Here is a 24,839-nt window from a genome sequence, read left to right as displayed (position 1 = left end):
TTTAAATTTTTTAATTTTAAAATTAATTTAAATAAATGTAAAATTAAAATACATTTAAATTTTAAATAACAAATTACCAATAAATGAATGAATTAAGAAGTGCTTATTATGTCAAGATCAAAATGTCACCAGACTCCACATTCAGCTGGGGAGACAACACCTGGGGAGGCTTTTGCTGTAAGCAGGATGGAAAGCCCCCATGTCTTCAGGGAGCAGTTGTAGAGCAGATGACCAGACATCTCTCTCTCTGCTGCTGAGCCATCTGATGTGGCCAAGGACTGGTGGCAAAAACTGTAATTCTGGGTCTTCAGCTGCCTGGGCGGTCACTAGAGGCAGAGCCTGTGGTTGGATGAAGGGGCATTGCCCTCCCTGCTATGTTTGGGCTCCGGGCTCTGCACTGTCGCCCTTGGGGCTAAAGAGGAGGAATGGTGGCGACTGGACTTGCTGGACACATGCCGCTTCCTCTTCCTCCCCCAGCATCTCCTGCCTCTGGGCAGCTATGGGTTGGCAGGCTCTTCTTTACAGGAGAGGACGGGGGTCACTCTAAGCCTGTGGGCCTAGGCTGAAAGCAGCATGTTTTATATGTTCTCCAAAATCAGTATACTGAGGCTGAAATCTTGTGAAAAAAATTTATTTAATAGATGCTAAGTTGTGTTTAATAGAGTGTTAAGTTTGTCTTCCAAAGTAACCCAACTAGTCAAGTCAGCAAGAAATGCAGTCGATTCAAGAGCAAAGTAAATAAACCAAATCCTCCTCACTTGGCCACAGCCTCCATCTCTCCATCCTCCAGTGCTCACTGTGAGCCTCTGAGGGGCAGGCTCCGCGCTCTGAGGATCCAGAAGCAAGACTCTCAGGGTGCTTCCTTCATTATATACGCGATAGAGAAGAAAACTGGACCTTTCTGCATGTGTGTCTGCCCTCTTGGCTCACATATCATATATCATGGATGTTCCATATTGAAGATGATGCTGATGAGAATCAACATTTATATACTACCTACTATGTGCTAGACATGGTGCTTTACAAATATTATCTCATTCCAGCTTCACAACAGAGAAGTGTTATTATCCCCATTTTACAGATGAGGAAACTGAGACAACTCAAGGTTAAGTGACTTGCCCACAGTTACACATTTAGTAAGTGTCTGAATCTGGATTTGAATTTTGAATCTTCCTGACGCCAAGCCCAGAGCTCTCTCCTCTCCTGCACTTAGCTCAGATCTGGTCTTAGAGACTTTCCGAATCTGGGTCCAACATTATTTTCCACCTTATTCCCTTTCCTCCATCATTCTATCTTCCAACCAAACAAGAAGAGTTGCTGGCTTGGAGCTCCTTCCGGACTCCTGGTTGTCTCAAAAGTTCATTCGTTACAGGGAGACCTCTCTTTTCAGGATTAACTTCTTAAGTCATGGAGAGAACATAACCTGAAGCCTGTTGTCATGAAGAGGTTGCCATTTCCACAGAGAAACAATACACAAATACCAGGGACTTGGTACCAAATAAATGTTAGGCTGGGCTAAATCATGTTAAATAAAATATTTAAAGACCAGGTTAGATCAAGTCCAAAGCTGTAAAAAAAAAAAAAAAAATATATATATATATATATATATATATATATATATATATATATATATATATATATATATATATTATAAGATAATTAGTCATTTAAAGTAGAGAATAAATTTACTACATAAATTAATTATACAAGGGTCCCATATCTACCATAAAGTATATGCAAGCCCATGAAAGCCGTAACTCTGACCTAAGATAACTCTCTTACTGATAGGAAGGATAAATCTTTAATTCACAATAATTTTGCTTAATCTTAGAATTTAAGGGGACTAATTATAAGTGTCGTCTATACATTGTTCATAGATGTTGAAATTCATTTCTCTCCCGAAATTTCCCAGTAGTAAAAAGAGACAAAATCATGCCATCAAGACTTGAACCGTCCGTTATAAAAATGGCCTGGCATTCTCCCTTTTCCTTCCTGGCATGTACAGGTGCTCATGTGTTGGTATACCCCTGAGTGAATGCATAAAGACAGAGAAAGGTAATCAGAGAGTGTACATTCAAGTGGCCGGAATGTCTGGAGCCATAGCTCATGAGGGCACTCTGGATCAGGGTAACCAATAATGGGACTCTGGGTTGGGGTAACTGATGGTGGGACTCTGGGTCAGGGTAGCCAGTGGAGGGACTCTGGGTCAGGGTAGCCAGTGGAGGGACTCTGGGTCATGGCAGCCGATGGTGACACTCTGGGTCTCGCCCTTCTTACACATTTGCCCTTGCTAGCAGCACAGGTTGTGGAGACTGCTGGTTCTCTGTAGCTTCGTTGTCTCTTACTAGTTGAGCCATTTCTGCAGGTGCAGTGGACGCTGCCAGGGAGCCAAGTGGGGAAAGGGCCAGACCTGGAGTTAGGAAGAGCTGAGTCAGATCCAGCCTCCGACACTAGTTAGCTATTTGACCCTGGGCAGGTCATTTCATGTCTTCTTGCTTCGGTTTCCTCTTCTATAAATTGGGAGTAATAACAGCATCCACCTTGTGAAGATCCAATGAAATCGTAATTGTCTACTGCTCAGCCCAGTGCCCGACACAGTAAGCTATATAAATATGAACTCGCTGGTTCACAAAGGCTTTCTCTGTTCCCTACCTGTGCTGGGCAGAATTTTATTTGTATTCTTAAAAAAATATTTCACCGATTATTTCAGGAGTATTTAAAGAGTTTATTCTGTTATGGTCAGTATCACTATAGAAACTCATTAGTTACTGGAGGGACATTTGTGTTTGGGGCAGAAAAGGGAACTACCACTTGACAGCAGCACATTGCCATTTGATTTACATTTAAGTGGCTCAAAGGAATATGAGCATTTGCAAACTTGAACAGATGATCTGAGAGATAAGAGTTGAAGACAAAGATCCGCAGTTTGCCCTGTTCCCAGTTTGGAGGTGAAGCCATAAGTCAAAGAAGGGCGCAGGTGGATGCTGGCGGGTGCCTTGGGTGCTCCCCGCGGTGCGGGGCCCAAAGCTGCTTTGCTCCCTCCATGCCTTTGGCCCTGCTAAGTGGGCCCCTCCTCCTGTGATCTCAGTGAGGCTGCCTGCTCCTCAGCCCCCCGCCTGCCCCTCTGCAGGTGTCCCCAGCTCTGCCCTCTTCTCTCTTTCCATTCTCTCCCTCACTGATCTCATCAGCTCTTGGGAATTCATTTGCTGCTCTCCACAGATGGTCCTCAGATCCATGGGGCCGGCCCTGATTTCTCTCTGGAGTTACAGCCCATACGCCCCAACTGGCTGTTAGGCAAATCCATTTGGATGCTCCGTTGGCCTTAGTGCAGCACATCCAACATAGAGCAGCATACTTCTCCCTGAACTTGCCCCTCCTCCAATCCCATCTTCCCACTTCATGGTCTCACGGCTGTGTTGGACACCTTCCCCTCACCCCCTGTTTCCAGTCGGTTTCTGAGCCTTATCGCTTTTCCCTCTGTGGCTCTCCTGTTTGCCCCTTCACTGCCATCTCTTCCACTTCAAACCATCTCTCACACCCAGCTTGTTTTCATAGCCTCGGATTGGGATTCCTTCTGTTTTTTTCCTTTCACTAATCCATCTGCCAGCAGACTCTCAATCTATCAATCAATCAATCAATAAGCATTTATTTGGCACCTACCATCCTGGGAATGACAGAAATGGAAGAGTCTCTGTCAGGGGAGACAGCATCTGTCTGTCTGTCTTCGTCAATCTGTCTGTACCAGCGCACACTTGGATAAAGACCTGGACGTGGGGGAAGGATGATGACATTTGCAACTGACCAAATCACTAGTTCCATTTTCCTGACTTCTCTCTGCCTTTTCAGCACCCCATTCTGCTCATTCCAGCCAAATTTGACTCTTAGCTGTTCCCCACATTTGAGATTCCCAGGCCCATGAATTAGCATGGGCCTTTCATCCTCTTCTGTAGTCTTCCTCCTCATACTCGCCTCTTCTCCTTATCTACTCTCAGGTCAGCTCAGGGGCTAACATGGTAAAACATGGTGGTCTTGATTTCCCTCTCCCCCAGTTATCCACCCCACAGAAAGCATCATAGCATCAAAGACTGGAAGAAAACTTAGAGGTTGCCTCATCCAGCAAGTCTCAAAGTGTGGTCTGCTGACATCTGGGAGGCCTCGAAAGCCTTTTGGGGTCTTTGAAGTCAAAATGATTTTATATAAGCACTAAGACATTATTTACCTATTAAAATGAAATAAAATATATAAAAATTTTTTTTAAAAAATTTTAAAAGCTTCTCCTTTTCCCAGTATCATATCTATGTGAGACTGGATTTTCTTTGGAATTCCAACCAGAACATTTCAAAACCGATTGAAGGAAGAAATAGAAAGGAAAAAAAAAAAAAAACTTGCCATCTTCAATGAAACCAAACATTAAAGAGATTTGTAAAAATCTATAAAAACAATGCTGTTCTTTTCACTAAATTTTTTGTTGTAAAATATACTTTTTAAAAATGTTAATTTTGTCAAGCTGTTATCGAGTTATTATTAAATGAATTAAGTATTTTTAAATTTCATCAGTTTTCATTTCTAATGTGGTAAATATTGATAGATATAGCCTACATGAGTAAAAGCTCTTTGAGGGTCCTCAAAAATTTTTTTAAGAGTTTGAAGGGTCACCAAAAAGTTTGAGAAGCACTGGTCTAGACCCATCCCTTCACTTTACACATGAACAAACTGAGGCTCAGAGAAGGTCAAGGACTCACCCAGCATCACACAGATGGCAGACGGCTGGCGGAAGGCAGGAAGCTAGGGTCTGGGCCCCCCCTGCCATATATAACTCTCTGACTTTTTGTTGACAATATCATAGGTCCTTAAAGTCTGGATCTCGATTTTTTTTTCCTTTGTTTTCTATACATGTATTTGTGATCTTGACGAGTTAATTGACTATTTTTGCATTTAATGATTACGTGTAAATTGTGAGCCTCAGAATTATGGCAATTAAAAAACCATTTTATTCTTTGATTTGAAAAGTTATTACAACATTTTAATATTAAAACTACAAGTTTGAGAAGATTAAGTTATGATTCAGGTCATGTAATTAAGGAACATTTGTAGATTATTTTTGCTTATACTCCATTTCTACATATTTTTGGTAATGTACATTAACTGATAAATACTTGAACAGATGCTAATGTGGACCCAGGGCCCATGTAACAATAGTGTCTCTTCTACATAGCTAAAAATACCTCATAAACTCATTTTAAATTTCTGTTTCTAAAGGTTGAAATTAGCCTTTTTCCCTTGTGGAAATAAAACCAAGAACCAGGAAAGTTTCAGGATTATCAAGGTCACAATAATATAGCTAATTCTCCACGTTGCTTGATTCCTAGAATATTGTTTCTTTCCGCTAGACTTTTACTTCTACAAAAATCAGGCCAGTCAATTCTCTAGAAGAATCATATTTTTAAAATGTTTCCCAAAAGAGAGGCAGCAAATAATAGATGCTTGACCAATCATATTCCCCATTTGTGCCTGTTAGGTTGTCATAGGGTAGGTAGACCGGTGTCTTGATCATCATGTAAATTTCAGGTCAGAATGACCATAGTGGGTTTGAGTTTTACGACTTCCATCTCTGAGAATTCATCAAAGTCATTTTCTAAAGGTGTTTTACTGGGGATAGAAATTGCGCTATAAGTAGGAATTTCCCACCTTTCCTTCCTTCTATTTCCTGGGGAGGGAGGAGTTTAATCATTTTAAAGAAATGACAAAATCAATCGTAGGACTTGATCCAAGCATCTTGAAGTCTTCTCTTGTGCCAACTAAATGTCTTTAGCTTTTTAAAGCTATGTCAGCTAAAAGTTTCATTTGCTTATCACTGTCCTTTTTAGTTATTTAATTTATCCTAAAAATAACATTTGTAAAATAGAAATAGCCATTTTGTGAAAACTGCCTAGCTGGGCAGATTTATGCTTCTTATTAGGGTAATAATCCATCTGTTACCGAGCTGGATCAATTTGTAAATTAAATTGATAAACTGGGGAGGGGTAAGAGGCCTTGATTTTTCTCCCAAGTAAGCATTTCTTTAATTTTTGGAGTTTACAAATTTAAGCCAACTCTAAGCATCTTAAACAAGACCTCTGTAGCAGAGAGAATAACGGGCAGCTCTTGGATCGCCAGGATGAGTGGGTGACAGATACGTTTTTGCCTTCAGTTAAGGACTGCTGCTGGCTGTTGGCTGCAGCATTTCTCGTCATTACTTAGAGTGCGACAATGGAGATCTCAGATATTTTTCAGTGATCACATAAGTACCTTTGTAGGTGGCAGGATTTCCCAGAAGCCTCTAACCTTTCAACAGTATCAGGAAATTTCAAAAACTCAAAAATTAGTATGCAAGCGAACGGGCAACTATGCTTGAATAATCTTTTAAAATTAGTTCACTGCGGTATTTTTTTTATCTTGACTGATCAAAACATCTCCTGATGATTCTTCTAACAATATGTGATTGGAATAATAACTTCCCATGCTGAAGAGCCTCACGCCGCAGCAGAGAGGCTTGTAAATACAAGCTGCCTATGTGCGAGAAGCTTCCAGATTTGCAATAGGATTGCTATGGAAACCACCTAATGAAAACCTTCTCACCATCTGTGTGCACTGATGGATTTTTGCTGCATAGCTGAGCTGTTTTTGTTTACTGTTATTAAAATGTTGAATAGAATAGATTAACCCACAAACAGTGACTTTCTGAGGTATTAATTAATACTGGATAATGGTAACATGGCAAATAAAATATTGATGAATAGCAAACCCCAAATAGAACCACCGTGTACAAGGTAACGGGAGGTGGCTGTTGCCCAGATTTGGGAGAGCAGCCTGGAAACCATTCCTTCCTGAGGATTGGCACTTTTGGTGCGGGAACACGGTGGATGAGATGTCTTTCTGATATCTCATCGTGTTTCTCCAAGCCCGTTTGCTTCTCTGGTCCCCAAATTAATACATAAATGACAGCAGAGAGAAGACCCCAAGTCTACAGATCCAGGTCTGATCTTTGCCTCCTTTCTCTTTGGGGAACAGTTGCCTTCACAGCCTGGCATGAAATGATCTCTGGATCTTTCTGAGAATATGAGTCAAGGAAAGGTTTTTTTTTTTTTTTTCCTGAGATTTGTTTTGGTTTTGTGGGGGGAAGGGTATAAAGAGGCCTTCAGCAAGAATCCCCATTAGATAGATATGTGTTAAATGTCTCTCCTGGAACTCCAAGTGATTTCAGAAGAATCTGGCGATTTACGTGCACATTTTAATAAAATGTGCTTTCCTGGAGAACAAAGAATCACAGCTGTCAGAGGGAGGAGGGGTTTTCACTCATGCTATATGCTCTTAATAAATGCTAAATTATAAAGATAAAGATAGATGTACTCTATTGAAATCCCTTTAAATTGTGTGACTTATAGACGCTTGAAAAAGACTAAAGCTTGGGTCACTTTGTTAGCACTGTTAGGTCCAGGACCACTTCTTCCTTGGGCTGACTCTGGATGCAGATGATCTGAATTTTCTAGTGTTTCCTCAGGTGTGAAATGCAGTGCCTGGGGTTAGCTATGTACTTATAGGATAATTTCAGAACCACAAAGTAATAGCCCACTTCTCCACTGTGAAATTTTATAAACAAAATACTCAAGAAAAGTCCAAGAGGAAAAGGAAAGTATAGGAAAGGAAGGAAGCTTTCTTTTTCCTTTGTAGACCAAAAAAAAAATTAAAACTTGTGGCACCTGATCCCTGAGGTTAATGACTGTGATGATGATAGCTAACATTTATAGAATACTGTATGTGCTTTCCAAAAATGATCTATTTTATTCTCAAAACAACCTTGGTAGGTTGCAAGTGCTCAATGGGATGCTGGTGGGCTCCTGTTCTAGCTTCTGCTTGATTTACTCCCAGATCCTCATTTTTGTGGTTGCTACTGTGAGTCTGTTATCCAGCTGACTGAGAACCTCACTGAGTCAGTCTGTTCTGCCTCTGTTTTTATCTTCTCCATTTGCCTTATTATTGGACACATTATCAAATGTCACTTAGCAGGGTGCCTGGCACACAGTAGGAGCTTAATAAATGTTTATTGACTGACCAATTAAATAGCAATATTATTAAATTTAACAATAAAGAAATATTGTTTCTGTCTCCTAATCCAATCTAGCATATATTTGATGCAGAGAAAAGGATGAATTCTTAAGTGGGAAAATGTAAACTATCTATGTTATGATGAATTTAATTAATCCCTATTTAGTCTGTGAACCTGAAAGATGTGCTCTAATAAAAAAAAATTAATTGGGGCTCATTATATCTTCTTTGTGTGGCATGTGCATTTTAAGGATTAAAACTTTTCATTTCTCAAAGTTCAAATTAGTCTTATAAATAGTGCTTTAATAAGAGTTTAATCCTAGGTAACCAGGGATCACATATTGAATATAAGCAACTAGATTTTTGCAAGTTTTTTTATTAATTTTTATAATTATAACATTTTTGACAGTACATATGCATAGATAATTTTTTTTACATTATTCTTTGTACTCCCTTCTGTTCCGAATTTTTCCCCTCCTTCCCTCCACCCCCTCCCCTAGATGTTAGGCATTCCCATACATATTAAATATCCTACAGTATATCCTAGGTACAATATATATGTACAGAACCGAATTTTGTTGTTGTTGTTGCAAAGGAAGAATTGTATTCGGAAGCTAAAAATAATCTGAGAAGAAAAACAAAAAAAAAAAATGCTCACAGTCCACACTCATTTCCCAGTGTTCCTTTTCTGGCTGTAGCTGATTCTGTCCATCATTGATCAATTGGAATTGGATTAGCTCTTCTCTATGTTGAAGATATCCACTTCCATCAAAATACATCCTCATACAGTATTGTTGTTGAAGTGTATAATGATCCCCTAGTTCTGCTCATTTCACTCAGCATCAGTTTGATGTAAGTCTCTCCAAGCCTCTCTGTATTCCTCCTGTTGGTCATTTCTTAAAGAACAATAATGTTCCATAACCTTCATATACCGTAATTTACCCAACCATTCTTCAACTGATGGGCATCCATTCATCTTCCAGTTTCTAGCCACTATGAAAAGAGCTGCCACAAACATTTGGGCACATACAGGTCCCTTTCCCTTTTTTAGTATTTCTTTGGGATGTGAGCCCAGTAGTAGTATGGCTGGGTCAAAGGGTATGCACATTTTGATAACTTTTTGGGCATAATTCCAGATTGCTCTCCAGAAGGGCCGGATCTTTCACAACTCCACCAACAATGTATCAGTGTCCCAGTTTTCCCACAGCCCCTCCAACATTCATCGTTATTTGTTCCTGTCATCTTAGCCAATCTGACAGGTGTGTAATGATACCTCAGAGTTGTCTTAATTTGCATTTCTCTGATCAGTAGTGATTTGGAACACTCTTTCATATGAGTGGAAATAGTTTCAGTTTCATCATCTGAAAATTGTCTGTTCATATCCTTTGACCATTTATCAATTGGAGAATGGCTTGATTTCTTATAAATTAAAGTCAATTCTTTGTATATTTTGGAGATGAACTTTTAACTGTAAAAATGTTTTCCCAATTTGTTACTTCCCTTCTAATCTTGTTTGTATTAATTTTGTTTGTGCAGAAACTTTTTATTTTGGTGTAATCAAAATGTTCTATTTTGTGATCAATAATGGTCTCTAGTTCTCCTTTGGACACAAATTCCTTCCTCTTCCACAAGTCTGAGAGGTAAACCATCCCATGTTCCTCCCATTTATTTATGATCTCGTTCTTTATGCCTAAATCTTGGACCCATTTTGATCTAATCTTAGTATGTGGTGTTAAATGTGGGTCCATGCCTAGTTTCTGCCATACTAATTTCCAGTTTTCCCAGCAGTTTTTGTCAAATAATGAATTCTTATCCCAAAATTTGGGATCTTTGGGTTTGTCAAACACTAGATTGCTATTTTTATTCACTATCTTGCCCTGTGAACCTAACCTATGCCACTGATCAACTAGTCTATTTCTTAGCCAATACCAAATGGTTTTGGTGACTGTTGCTTTATAATATAGCTTTAGATCAGTTACACTTAGACCACCTTCCTCTGACTTTTTTTTCATTAGTTCCCTTGCAATTCTCGACCTTTTATTCTTCCATATGAATTTTGTTGTTATTTTTTCTAGGTCATTAAAATAGTTTCTTGGGAGTCTGATTGGTATAGCACTAAATAAATAGATTAGTTTGGGGAGTATTGTCATCTTAATTATATTCGCTCGGCCTATCCAAGAGCACTGAATGTCTTTCCAATTATTTAAATCTGACTTTATTTTTGTGGCAAGTGTTTTGTAATTTTGCTCATATAATTCCTGACTTTCCTTTGGTAGACATATTCCCAAACATTTTATACTATTAACCGTTATTTTGAATGGAATTTCTCTTTGTATCTCTTGCTGTTGGATTGTGTTGGTAATGCATAAAAATGCTGAGGATTTATGTGGATTTATTTTGTATCCTGCCACTTTGCTAAAATTCTGAATTATTTCTAATAGCTTTTTAGCAGAGTCTTTGGGATTCTCTAAGTATACCATCATGTCATCTGCAAAGAGTGATAGTTTGATTTCCTCATTTCCTACTCTAATTCCTTGAATCTCTTTCTCGGCTCTTATTGCCGAGGCTAGAGTTTCTAGTACTATATTGAATAGTAATGGTGATAGTGGGCAACCTTGTTTCACTCCTGATCTTATAGATTTTTTGCAAGTCTTAAGTTGACAGAATAATCTTTTAATTATTTAAACCCCAACTCAACATTTTTTCTTAATGTCTCTGTGTAGATTAATTATTAATGTACCTTTAAACATGAACAAAAAGCTATTGATTAAATATTTACCATGTGATCAACAGTGAGCTCAGTGCTGGGGAGATAAATATGATGGCAAAGATAGTCCCTGCCCCCAGAGAGCTTACATTCTAATTAGGGAAGACTGCCCCACTTGCATAGTCTTCCTAAGGCCCCTACGTGGTGTAGCCAGAAAGAGGCACTTTGGACCTGAAAAGTAAAAAAGTAGACTGACACAGCCCATCCAGGTACAGTGGCAGATTTTATTCAATCCTAGTTCCAGAACCAGAAGAGGAAATGGCTCCAGGGAAGGTATCATGTACAGCAAAGCATGGCTGATGGCTGTAGCTTTCCTGGAAAAATGGGCCTAGGGAAGCCAATTCAAATCTGGAAAATGGGGTGGGCAGCAAAGTCACCACACGAGCAGAAGTAGCGAGAGAACCTTCATGAAGTGTCCTAGGCTGTGGAAATACGCAGATGTGGAAACTGCATAGATTTTACCTTTATGATTATTCTCCTGCCTTAAATGAGACTTCTCCTCTGCCACGTTCTGTGGATAAATCAGGCGTGTTAATGGCACACACAAATCTTGCTTGGATGCCTCCTCATATCGGTGCTGTCCCAAGCTTGATTCCAAACCTTTGTAGATCCCACTGCCTGGGGTGTGGTCATAATGGGTCGGGAAATGGACAAAAATACAAGACGTTACCTCCTGCAGGCAGCCTTCCTTAATTTCAACACAAAAGTAGAAAAGGGGGCGCAAAGGGGGCCAAAATACCATTTATAGAACATCTCAAATATTAATAAACTCCTGAGGAGTAGGGATCCAGTCCTTATCCAGCCAGGTGGAACAAGGGGTAGAGTGCAAGCCTGGATGTGAGGAAGGCCACAGTGAGCCTCCCTCACTAGTTTTGTCACCCTGGGCAGGTTACTTCACCATACTCAGCTTCAGGGGGTGATAATAGCCCCCACCTTCCAGAGTTGTTGTGATGACCCAATAAGATAGTATTTGTAAAGCACTTTGTCAACCTTAAAGCTGAATATAAATCTTAACTATTAAGTATTTATTTTACAAAGGAATCCAGAAGACATAAAGAAATGGCAGATAAATGGAATAATATTTCATAAGTTTTCCTGGGAGAGACAAGAGTTCATAGAGTTGGTTTCATTGTGTAGCCCAAGGCAACAAGTGATATTTTTTGGAACACTTGGTCATCTTGTCTGACAGTACTCATGATTAGTATGGACAAACAGATCACTCCTTAGAGAAAATAAAGTGAAGAAATTCCATGAAGAACTTGAATTTTATGTCAATGTTTCTTTATAAACTCTCGGTGCTTTCAGTGTAGAAATGGGAAGGAGGAAAAAATAAAACAAAACCAAAAATAAGCTGGATTTTATGGTTTGGGATCCAGTAAAGAAAGAGACCAGAGCCTCACAGATGACTAAAAAGTCTTTCAGCATCCATCACAAATACCTTATGAAAGGATTAGAGCTCTACCTCAAGACAAGAAACTTGGCCATTGACATGGCAGATGTTTCGGAATCGGCTCTGTAGCTACTAGCACGTTTGAGAAATGTGTTAGTAGAAAAGATACTGCATAGAGTTACATATTTCTAACCCAACGTGCTTAAACAAGTCATTGATTAAAAATGAGAACGGAGCAGAAATAAAGATGTCAGCTGAAGCGCCACTTCATAGAGCAATTTAACGCTTAGAAGATACTCATTTCAGAAGAATCTTATCCAACAGTTATTAAATCCTTTTGCCAAGTGAATAAAGAAAGCACCCAAGAGCAGGATAAGTTTAGGGTATGGGCTCACTTGTAAAATAGTCATGGAGATTGTGGACACTTGCCTCCAGAAAACCATAAAATAGTTAAGGAAAAACTGAGCTTTTAGAGTACCAATCTCTAGTGCTAAACAATCAATCAATGAATCAACAAGTATTGGTTAAGGACTTACTATGTACCAAGTGCAGGACAGTTCTTATCTCAGGGATAATTTTGGTCAGCCATCTATTATTAAGCATTGATATCAAAAAGGCATGAAAAAAAGGGGAAATACATTCATTTCAGTATTTTTGCGACTCTGTCACAGTCCAAACAAAACATAGATTCCCTGTGGCTGGCAATATGCTGTTCATAAAGGACATTTCACTAATTAAATCAAGAAGGATCCTACCGAGTTCCTCCCTTATCCAAGATGGCGGGCCCAAGAATATACACTGGAGATGTATATTTTATGACAAACAACTTGACACAAGCCTCCCAAGGATGCACATTCATAAGAAAACCACACACACACACACACACACACACACACACACACACACACACACGCACACACACACACTGCTCTCAGTGAAGTGCTCAGTGAGCCAGGCCCAGGAGATGAGGACTTTGGAGCTGGACGCCATTTAATCCGGTATAGGATATTTCTATGAAAGTCCATCCCTTCCCCAGGATTCTCCCAGTGGCGCGTCAGAGTCTGGGGAGAACTAGAAGTCCTGATAATCCGTAAGGCAGAGAAAGACGCACAGTAGGTCCCAGGGGCCAGGGATGATTTGAAGACTTGACACTGCAGAAAAGCCTGCTCTGGGCCTGTGTGTGCCTGGAAAGCGAAGGGGATTTTTCTTAGAGTGAGACGGTGTGCAGCTTGGTGTTGGACTGGGCCCCCTGCTTTGGGCAAGTGGGGCAGATACTTGTAGAATGTTTCTGGAAGGATGTGGGAGCGGATCACATAGCATTTGAAGATGCAGACAGATTGAGTTGCTCTATGATGGAACCAGCCAGTACCTGACGGCACCAAGGTCTGAAACCTTCCCCTCCCCCTTCACAAGCCACCACTTTCCAAGTTCTCTCAGTTCTACCGCTAATGTCTTGTCTCATTCTGTAGATGACCGCTGCAGCTGAACTGTTTCCTAGACCCTTGTCCCCCTTCTCTGCCTCTTGCTTCTCCCTGATCTGATCCACTCTATGGGCCCCTTCTGTGGAAATCTTGTTAAACACAGTTCTGATCATGGCACTCCCAACAAAACAAGACACCTTCTGTGGCTCCCCATTCCTCCCCATTATCTTCCTTGCAATAACCCTGGGAAGGAAGCACCCCTGTGTGGTTCTATCCCATCTTATCTATGAAGAATTGCCCATTAGTCACTGTCAGAGGTGGGACTAGAATTCAGGTCTTCCCCGACTGCACTCTTCCTGGCTCTTTTATGGAACCTGTACATTCTTCCGCCTGTTATTTCCCTCCTTGAAACCGGGCCGTTCTCTCCGTGGGTATCCCTCACAGCCTTTCACTTGCTGCCATTTTACATGTTATATCGATGGTCACTAATATCCACCGAGTCGCTTAGTCACAAACACTCAGGAACCAGCCGCTGTCACCTGGCCGGTGGGCAGACGCATTTCCTATCGTTCCCACGGCCCGCCTTCACTGTTTCCAAGTCCTGATCCACTGCCGCCGTTCACCGGTACTGGGGTGGAGAAGTGTTTGCATTTCAGAATTCTGATACTGTTTGATAACGCGTGTTTGTTCTCTGCATTCTGCACCCACCGTCGATTTCTCCCCCAAAATGTAAATGGGCCCTTAAATAGGAGAAAAGTTAAAATGTAATGAACATAATGTTTCTTTGATGTAACAGTATTATAGAATCAGGTGTTCTATTCATTCTCTGTTTAAAATTATGCCGATTTGATCCCATTATAGCCATTCAAACTTAATAACTGGAGAAAGGAATGTGGAGGGAGAGTGAGGAAGGGAGCACAGGGAAGTTATTAAGTCACATGGTTAAGATAACCAGCTGGATTCAGAAATTCTAATTGTAGGTAGCTCGTGTTATCGAGGTGGTATAACTATAATGAGGCTTAGGTAATTGACTCATTAAGTACTGATTTTTTTCTCCATATAGAATATTCACCGTGGCTTATTATAATCATTTGGGTTAATATATACGCCCATTTGCAAATCGGGGCTTCATAAAAGTATGGCGTCCCCACGACCCCTCCATTGCCTTAAGAATGTCTCCCACAGAGAGACTGCCGGGATGTGGCAACGTTTTAGCGCTGCTCTTTTGTGTTATGGTTGGCTTGAGTGACTTGGACTGTGCTTTCCAAGAGTAGCCAGAACCTCACTTGGATCTCACGCTGAGGCTGGGTGGAGGGACAGACAGATGCCAGGCCGTGGGTCTCTTTGTGGCTACGTGTGGCCAGTGTGTTAATGCTGGAGGAGCGGCGAAGTATAAGGCGAAGGTGGTGAGACCCGGGGTCTGCAGGCCTGGGTCACGATTCACGCTCTGACGCTGGGCGACCTGGGGCTGATCATACAGACGCCCCAGGTCTCAGTTTCTCTGTCTTTAAAGTGGGGATGATAATAGTACATGAACAACCTACGTCTAAGCACTTTGTAGATGAAGAGAATTGATTGTGGAATAGCTTCATCAGGGCCCATTCACATGCAGGGAGTTTTTTGTTGTTGAAAACTGCCCAGCGAGATGCTTTCTGCCATATTGTAAACGGAGAACAAGTCCTTCCTTCAAGGATATGCAGCTGGGATTTAATTTTGTGTGGAATCAAAGGCAGCTGCTTGACCTTTTATTTGTTTGTTTGTTTGTTTGTTTATTAAAATAGTTTTTATTTACCAGATATCTGCATGGGTAATTTTACAACATTGACAATTGCCAAACCTTTTGTTCTAATTTTTCCCCTCCTTTCCCCCCCAGATGGCAGATTGACCAATACATGTTACATATGTTAAAGTATAAGCCAAATACAATATACGTACACATGTCCAAACAGTTATTTTGCTGTACAAAAAGAATCGGACTTTGAAACAGTGTACAATTAGCCTGTGAAAGGAATCAGAAATGCAGGCGGACAAAAATGGAGGGATTGGGAATTCTGTGTAGTGGTCCATAGTCATCTTCTAAAGTTCTTTTGCTGGGTGTAGCTGGTTCAGTTGACCTTTTATTACAGAAGATACGGCCACGCGTCACTGGAGCGCGCTCCACCTTGAGAAGGGACGGGGAGACTGAAAAGTCAGGTTCTTGGTCCCCGGGTGTCCGGGCTGCTGGGCTGGGGCTGGGCCGCCCATCACTAGAGAAGACTCAGTGTCCCCTCTTTTTATTTGTTTGCAGAGGATGAAGAAGATGTTGCTTATAAGAAAACGGTGGAGGACAAGCCCACAGCTTCCGAGGCCACACCCGCTGCAGGTAATGCATGGGCGGTCACCTCTCTGACACATTTGGGTTTGGGGCCCTTGTTCTCCCCACAAGGAGTGAGTCTGGTTGTCTCCTCAGGTCTGGGGGTCTCGAGGCAGCAGCCGCTTAGCCCCTTTATGGAATGGATTTGAAGTCTCCCCCACTGGCCTCTTCTGGCCTGGGGGTCTCAACAGCAGCAAGCCATTTAGCCCCTTTTTGCAATGGCTTTGAAGGTCCTCAGGGGCCTCCTCTGACCTGGGGGTCTCAAGGCTGTAGCGGGCTGCTTAGCCCCTTTTTGGAATGGTTTTGAAGGACCTCAGGGGCCTTCTCTGGCCTGGGGGTCTCCAGACAGCAGCAGGCTGCTTAGCGCCACTTAGGATGCATGAAAACCGCTTGAGAAGGATTTATAAAGTAAGCCAATTTATACAAGGTATTCCTTCCTGAATTACTCTGTAATGACTCAATTAGCTTTCATTTCTGCACAAAGGAGATTTAGTTGCATAAATTAGCTTATCATCATTGAGGAAGTGTCACGGCTAAAGGACAGTTTATAGATACAACATGCAGTCCCTGTCAAACCTATAAGAATGTAATATAGACATCTGTGTATACTTTGTGCTTGAGCAGAACAGACTTCTGCCATTCAGAGAGGAGCAGGGGACAACAAGTTGCCCGGGGGACTGGCGACGTAGACGGCTCTGAAAAGGTCAACTTGACACAGGCTCTGACGATCGACCCACAGCTCTGTCTTCTTTGATAAAAATCAGATAAACCTAAGACCGCTAATTGATCCGCAGCCGGTTTAAATGTTGGCCCTGCATATCTTCATTGCATATGATTAGCACGGGAGGCCAACGGACTGGGTCAGAAATGCCAGCGTCCAGTGACAGCAGCAGGAACGGGGGCCGGGGCTGGGGCCGGGAAGGACCGGCCTCTGTACCGGCTTCCTCTTGGCCCGGCGCCCTGGGGCCTGCAGCACCTGGTCCGGGGAGGCCGGCCCGGCCGAGGGCAGACCCCCTCTCCAGCCCAAGGAGGGAGGGGAGAGCGGCTTCTTATCAGGACTTTGCACCTCTCGCCGGCCACCGTCAGCCGTGGCCGGGTCGGCCCTGCCCTGGCGCGTCCCACAGAGGATCGTAGCCTGGTCACCTTCCCCTCGGTCACAGTCTCATCCATCACTCTCCCGGGGCTGTCTCGGAGGGGACAAGCAGTGTGTGTTCAGGAAGCTGCTTTCCAGAGCCCTTCCTCCTGTGACATGTGGGAAGGAAGCAGAGGCCCGGCTTCCGGCCCGACACAGGAAAGCAGGAGCAGGCCGCTGGACAGGCTCGGGGCTGGCTTTTCTCAGAAAGGAAGCGTCCCCCCCGGCCCTCGCCCTGCTGGCCAGGCCCGGGCCTGCCCGGCTCATTCCCGTGCTTGCATTCCCCCGGTAGTAAGAGGGTTCAGGAAACCCCGGGCAGGAGCGCAGGGTCTGGCGGTCAGCCCGCGTCCAGATGTGGAGGCGTGCGCTCACCGGAGAGACATTCGGCACGGTCGCACGTAATCGGCTCAGGGAAACCTTATTTGTCAGTCTCTGGGCAGTGCGGCCCACGGGGCCACGCTCGGCCCGACAGGGGAGCTCAGGAAACCGAGCCAGAGCAGGGCCCGGGCCCTTCTCCATCAAGCACAGCCCAGATGCTTTCGCACAGCAGTGACCTTTGACCTCCTCTGGGCCGCCAGTAGGTAACCCGAGAAGTTTGTTTGCCAGGCCGGGCAGCACATTGACAAGGGGATTCCCATCTTGCTGAGCATCTCATGACGTGAACTTCTAACCTTGCCCAAGAATGTTATGTGTTTTCCACATTGAATAATTCTCTACACTCACACACACACACCACATACACACACATTCACACTCATACACACTCACAGCACATACACCCCCATCATACACACACACTCACACACACACACACCACATACACACACACACACTCACACCATACACACTCACACCATACACACACACTCACACTCACACTCACACACAGCACAGATACACATACACCACACACACACTCACACACACACTCACATACACACATACACTCACACACACCACATACACACACACACTCACACCATACACACTCACAGCACATACACCCCCATCATACACACACACTCACACACACACACTCACACACACACACACACACACCACATACACACACACACACACTCACACCATACACACTCACACACACACACACACACACACCAGATACACACCACATACACACACACTCACACCATACACACTCACACACACACACACACCAGATACACACACACACACACCACATACACACACACTCACACCATACACACCACATACACACACACACCAGATACACTCACACACACACCACATACACACACACACCAGATACACTCACACACACACCACATACACACACACACACACTCACACTCACACTCACACACAGCACAGATACACATACACCACACACACACTCACACACACACTCACATACACACATACACTCACACACACCACATACACACACACACTCACACCATACACACACACACCACATACTCACACATTCACACTCATACACACTCACAGCACATACACCCCCATCATACACACACACACACACACACACACCACATACACATCACATACACACACACACTCACACCATACACACACACACCACATACTCACACACACACCACATACACACACACTCACACACACACACCACATACTCACACACATACCACATACACACACACTCACACACACACAACACACACACAACACATACACACACATTCACACTCATACACACTCACAGCACATACACCCCCATCATACACACACACACACACACACACCACATACACATCACATACACACACACACTCACACCATACACACACACACCACATACTCACACACACACCACATACACACACTCACACACACACACCACATACTCACACACATACCACATACACACACACTCACACACACACACACACCACATACTCACACACATACCACATACACACACACTCACACACACACAACACACACACAACACATACACACACATTCACACTCATACACACTCACAGCACATACACCCCCATCATACACACACACACACACACACACACCACATACACATCACATACACACACACACTCACACCATACACACACACACCACATACTCACACACACACCACATACTCACACACACACCACATACACACACACTCACACACACACACACCACATACTCACACACATACCACATACACACACACTCACACACACACAACACACACACACCACATACACACACATTCACACTCATACACACTCACAGCACATACACCCCCATCATACACACACACACATACACACACACACTCACACCATACACACACACACCACATACTCACACACACACACCACATACACACACACACACAACACACACACAACACATACACACACACCACATACACACACACTCACACTCACACACACACACACCACATACACACACACTCACAATACACATTCACACTCATACACACACACAGCACATATACCCCCATACATACACACACTTTCACACACCACATAGACACACACACACTTACACTCTCTCACACACATACACCCCCATCATACATATATCACACACACCACACACACACACACACACACACACACACACACACACACACACAATTGCAGGATTTTAAAGATATTTAAACACAAGAAAAGCTGGGCTTTCGTCCCCCACAAATGTTACTTTTCCAGTTCTCGCTCCCATTTTTATTGGCCTTTTGGAGCAGTTGGCAGAGGCCGCCTCGATGTCTGCCTCCGACTTGCGGGGCCCTGGGCCTGAACAATGGTCTGGAGCCGGCTGCCTCTGCCTTGTTCTTTTCCTGTAAACACGATGCTATCATCCTGCACGGCCTGTGGGCGTGATCTTGGAAGCATTAAAACTTTCAGATCCATTGCATTATTGTCTAGGTTGAATGTGTTAGTTGTTCAGAATTCGTGAATTCAGACTCTGGTGACCTTCCTGCTGTCCTGGACTTAAAGGAGAGAGGGAAAGGCCGCTCCAGGGTGTGGCTGCCTCAGTTTCTTTTGCTGCTCTTTATTCTCACCACTGTAAGACAGAGACGGTGCTGCTCGTGACTCTGGGTCTGCCAGCCGGGCGCAGTCATCTGGGCCCAGGACGAGAAGCTCTGAGCAGACCTGCTGGTACGTGGGAGCGCTCAGCTGCCCGGGCCGGGTCCTCAGGCTGGGCTCGGGGATTCTCTCGGCCCATCCATCTCGTGTGTCCCGAGCACAGTGAAGGTCTTTGCTTAAGAAAGATCGCTCCTGAGGATGTGTCTAGCCTTAGTGTAATGCAGGGGTATAGCAACATTTTTTTCTTTAATAATCAGAGATGCGTCCGGCCCCCGGGATTAGAACGATTCCCAGCCCACGTCCGGTATTTACTCACTGCCGTCCCAGGAAGACGGAGGTAACTGTGCTCCGCTTTCCCTAGCACCGTCTCCCTCGGTACAGTCTCTTTACGGCTGTGGGTTTGTGGACATCGTTCCTCGGTGCTTGTGACCCTCGGTATCGTGACTGTTCATGTTTCCATCAAACCTGACTTGCCCCCAAGCCTGGCGCTCCCATGGGAGGGACAGAAGACAGGAAGGCCGCTTCTCCAGCAGGCCCGGGTCCCGGCTCGGCCTCCTCCTGACAGCTCCGTGAAGCACTCGGGGCGCACATCGAGACCGAGGCGTCTTGCACCCGGCGGGGGTCTCTCGATGTGCTCGTGGAACTCCATTAGTCTTAATGGGAGTTTCACCAAGTGCATCCATGGGAAAAGAGACCCCAATGTGATAGGGATTATGTGTTAGAAATCACCACGGGCTTTTCTTTTCAAACCTCCCCTTCTTTTTGCAAATCTGTCTGGGGAAAGCGACTTGTGGTTGCAAGTATAAAAGGAAGCTGCCCCAGGGACATCTGGGAAAGCCCCGCCATGAAAGAACAGCTTTCCCCGAGTTCTCAGCCAGAGCATGTGTTTTCAGCGTTCTTGGACTAAAGCTTGGGCAGTGTGGAGGGCAGAGAGGGACACCCCTGCGCAAACGCCGCTCTTTGTCAGCTAACTGGGGGCAGCTGGAGGAGGGGGAGACACAGAATGTGGCTAAGGGGCCAAGGGGAGGAGTGAGCAAAATGCACCTTGGGGCCCTCAGCTAACTGGGGGGGAGAAGGGCAACACTTCTCTTCAGTCCAGAACCTTGACTTTTAAATTGACCCCAGCCAGCTGGGCAGGACCTCCTCGATCTCATCTGATGCTCCTGCAATGTGGCAGCTTCCAGGTCACTGTTTTGTCTAAATAAATATTTTCTTTTTACAGAAATCAGCTATTTTGTTGTTAAGTAGTTTTTAAAAAATCCCCTGTTTGGGATCATGTGGCCAGCCCGAGTGCCCTCTAGTGTTCTTGCAGGGAAGGACAGCAGTGCAGGCAGGGCAGAGAATTAGAGGGGCAGGGCTCCCTGGGCTGGCCTGGGCTCCAGGCTCCATAGCCTTCTCCTGCTGCTGCCGGGATGAGCCTCTGGAGGCTAAGGCAGGGAGGTCAGGGGCCTTTATTGCTTCTTCTCAAAAACGTCAGAAAAGACCCGTTTGGTGAGAGAGGGCAGGGAGAGCCAATGGCCTGGTGTGGATGTTTTCTCAGAAGGATGATGGGAGTTAAAAGAACTGTGGGGCGACTTGCCCCTTTCAGGTTTAATATTCTGGTTTCAGTTACTGAAGATTTCATTAATTTCTTATAATTTTAACCCTTTGTTCAAAAGGCTGTAATAGATCATGGGCCTAATGGCACGTGGATGCCGGAGTCCGTGCCGGATTGCCGGCGAGCCAGAACGAGTGACAGTCTGGACTCGGCCTCCGTCCCTCTCTTTATCCTCTCGCATTACGAGATGACGTCCTGTGATGGTGGTCGTGGGCACATGGATGTTCTGTCTGGCTCCTGGATATGTGGGCGTCTCCCCGCTAGGCCTTCCATTCTCCCTGAGTTAACTCATCAAAACTCAATTATCGTGGAATTAAGAACAGGAAGGCATTTTCAGCATTGCAGAGGCCCCGTTGCATTTCGCTCTGTCCTGTGGCTTTCGGGGGATGTGCGTGGCGTCGGGAGTGTCTGACAAAGCATTTATTACTCCGTGATTGTGGTATTACAGAGCAAAGAGTGCTAAATAATCAATCAGTTAATGGTCTGTATGGCAGTTTGAACACAGCACATCCATTGTGCTTATGTTGCTAGAAGGATGTGTTTCGAACGCCAGTGCGCGCTGGCTGCGTGTTTATTCAGAGCTCAACCTCCCATCAAAGGCGGCCAAAAATCGGGGTCAACGGATGCACCTTCCCCATTGGCACTTTCAAAGTTGCGATGACATTTCAGCAAATACAGTGAGAAACAAAGAGTTTGGGGGGTTGGCGGTTCCTCCTTAACTCTCCTGTAACAGGCTGTTGTTAATGTGACTTGGATTTATTGTTTTTTATCCAGTGTCCCAAGTCTTGCAAGATGGTTCATAAATTATCATTAGGCCCTTCTGCAGATATTGCTCATTACATGGTATAACATGTTTATCTTCTGAGTCAGAGGCAAACAAACCTGGCTTGTGGCTTCAAGTGTCCTGGAAGTGAGTTTTTGAGCCCGGTTTCTTCAGAATCTGCTCTGGCTTCATGTCTTAGGTGGAAATGAAAAAATAAAATAAAATTTAGATGCTGAAAAGTGTAAGATTTGGAAAAATCATGTCATGTGAGCAGAATTCTTATATGTAAAATCTTTGAATTAGGTCAAGATTCTTGTCTTTTAAAAAATGTTAGTAGTTTACCTTTGGAGCATTAATTGCTAATTGGTTAATAAAAAACGAGGTCTTGTTACAGGAGAGATAATAACTCATGTTTTCTCTTCCTTTTTTCCAGTAGATAAAAGCACTGATTATGCTAATTTTTACCAAGGTCTGTGGGACTGCACAGGAACTGTTCCCGATGAGTTGTCATTTAAACGTGGTGACGTTATCTACATTCTCAGCAAGGTAGGCAATGAAAATTGATGACCATAAGAGGGGGAAGGAAAAAAATCAGGTTTAAATGTTTGGTTATACAATATGGGAACAAATATACCCACTGGCATTTTCCAAGGTCCTTGTTAACAATTAGAAGTTCACAATAATTAATTATTTTGTCAAGTGAAATGTAATCAAAATTTAAACACAATCAGATAACAGGATTCGACTTAAAAGTGTGTTTACCCATCACTCTGAATCTTGGCGCACATCCATTAACTGGCTTACCCAGAAACAATGTACTTAGGTGAAAGTTAGCATTGTGAAGCATTCTGTTATTTATTATGTTTTTATTTCCTCTTCCTTTTTCATTCTTCTATGTGGATTCTGATTTGATACGCCATTCACTCCTGGAAGTATTGTTTATAGAAGAAATTTTTCATCTCTGTGTAAACACAATGAATGTTTCGACCATTTGAAGTTAAGGGATTTGTTTTTAATTCCAGCAGATTGGGGGATATTTTTAGTTGTGCGACTTTGTTTAATTGGGGATACACACACACACACACACATACACGTATGTACATGCAGACACACTCACGCGCGCATGCAAACAGAAGTACGATAATGGCTCTGTGCTGATCTGTCGTACCGGACTTTCTTTCTTAAGCTGCGGGGCTGTGCAGAAGCTTCCTCTTCTTAAATATATAATGTCTTGAACCGTGTCTTGGCAAAGAGTTCTGAGTCTGGCACTGATTAACTCTCTGACCTTGCATTGGCTACATCTCCACGACCCAATTTCTCCAACGGTAATACATAGACAATATCTTTCTCCTTCTGCTTTATAGGGACGTTATAGAAATAAATGTGATGATATATATGAAAACACTTCAAGCTCTTAGCAGAGAAAGTGTTCTATCCATCATAACGCAAAGGTTTAGGAAACGATTTGAAAAGGAGCCAGACTTTGGGACAGAGCCCGTGGGACACGCCAATCCAATTTCATTCAGCAACCACTTACTGAGCATGGGAGTTCGGGGGGGGGGGGGGGGGGGCAATACTGTCCAGGCCCTGCCCTCGGGGAGGTTCCCCTCCGGCCTCTCTCAGATTTAGCTTATGGGGAAGTAGTTTTTTTGTTTGTTTGTTTTTTGTTTTTTTTATCAGCTCCATGTCTCATTCAGAGATGTGAATCTCTGATTTGGCTCCTTTGGATGGGAGTTTAGCTGTCAGTCTCCTTTTGGGAGCATTTTTAGGGCCCTTGAAGAATGACCTCACAATGACTTAGCTACATAAGATCCTAGAGCTGGAAGGGGCCAACTCCACATCTGGTACCCGGGAGCAGGGAGGGAAATGACCATTGATGAAGCACCTACTGTGTGCCGGGCCGTGTGCTGAGCACTCTGCCACTATTGTCTCGTGATCCTGGCGTCCACTCCAGGAGACAGAGGCTGCCATTTTCCATTTGAGGCGACTGCAACGGACACAGAGGTTCATGGCTAGTCAGTGTCTGAGACGGAATTTGAACTCACATCTTCCCGAGTCCAGATTCAGCCCTTTGCACCATGACGTCAGCCAGCTGCCACCTAGTTAAGGACACGTCAGGCCCAGGACTGGAACCGTGCCCTCCATAAGTCCGTCGTACAGTTTGGAAGGAAAGGCTTGGCCAAGGTCGGCTGGCTAGCCAGGACAGGCAGAAGGGCGAGGGTCTACTCTGGCCCCAGACTCCGGG

At 43.9% G+C, this 24,839-nt stretch overlaps 1 protein-coding gene across 2 annotated transcripts in view; it reads left to right on the top strand.

Annotated features, from left to right (window-relative positions):
* SKAP2 (src kinase associated phosphoprotein 2) overlaps positions 1-24,839 on the top strand; it is a 152,398-nt gene that overhangs the window by 115,333 nt on the left and 12,226 nt on the right. The window contains exons 10-11 of one of the 2 annotated variants that reach the window (XM_074269193.1): positions 15,951-16,025; positions 23,031-23,140. In XM_074269193.1, coding sequence (XP_074125294.1) covers positions 15,951-16,025; positions 23,031-23,140 — 185 coding nt within the window. Of the gene's footprint in view, positions 1-15,950; positions 16,026-23,027; positions 23,141-24,839 lie in introns of both variants that reach the window. The other variant, XM_074269192.1, reaches the window with a different exon arrangement.

The sequence above is a fragment of the Sminthopsis crassicaudata genome, chromosome 5, assembly GCF_048593235.1.
Source record: "Sminthopsis crassicaudata isolate SCR6 chromosome 5, ASM4859323v1, whole genome shotgun sequence".
In the NCBI taxonomy this organism is placed as follows: Eukaryota; Metazoa; Chordata; class Mammalia; order Dasyuromorphia; family Dasyuridae; genus Sminthopsis; species Sminthopsis crassicaudata.
The sequence above is the reverse complement of the archived record's forward strand: the minus strand, read 5'-3'. Positions and strand labels throughout refer to the sequence as shown.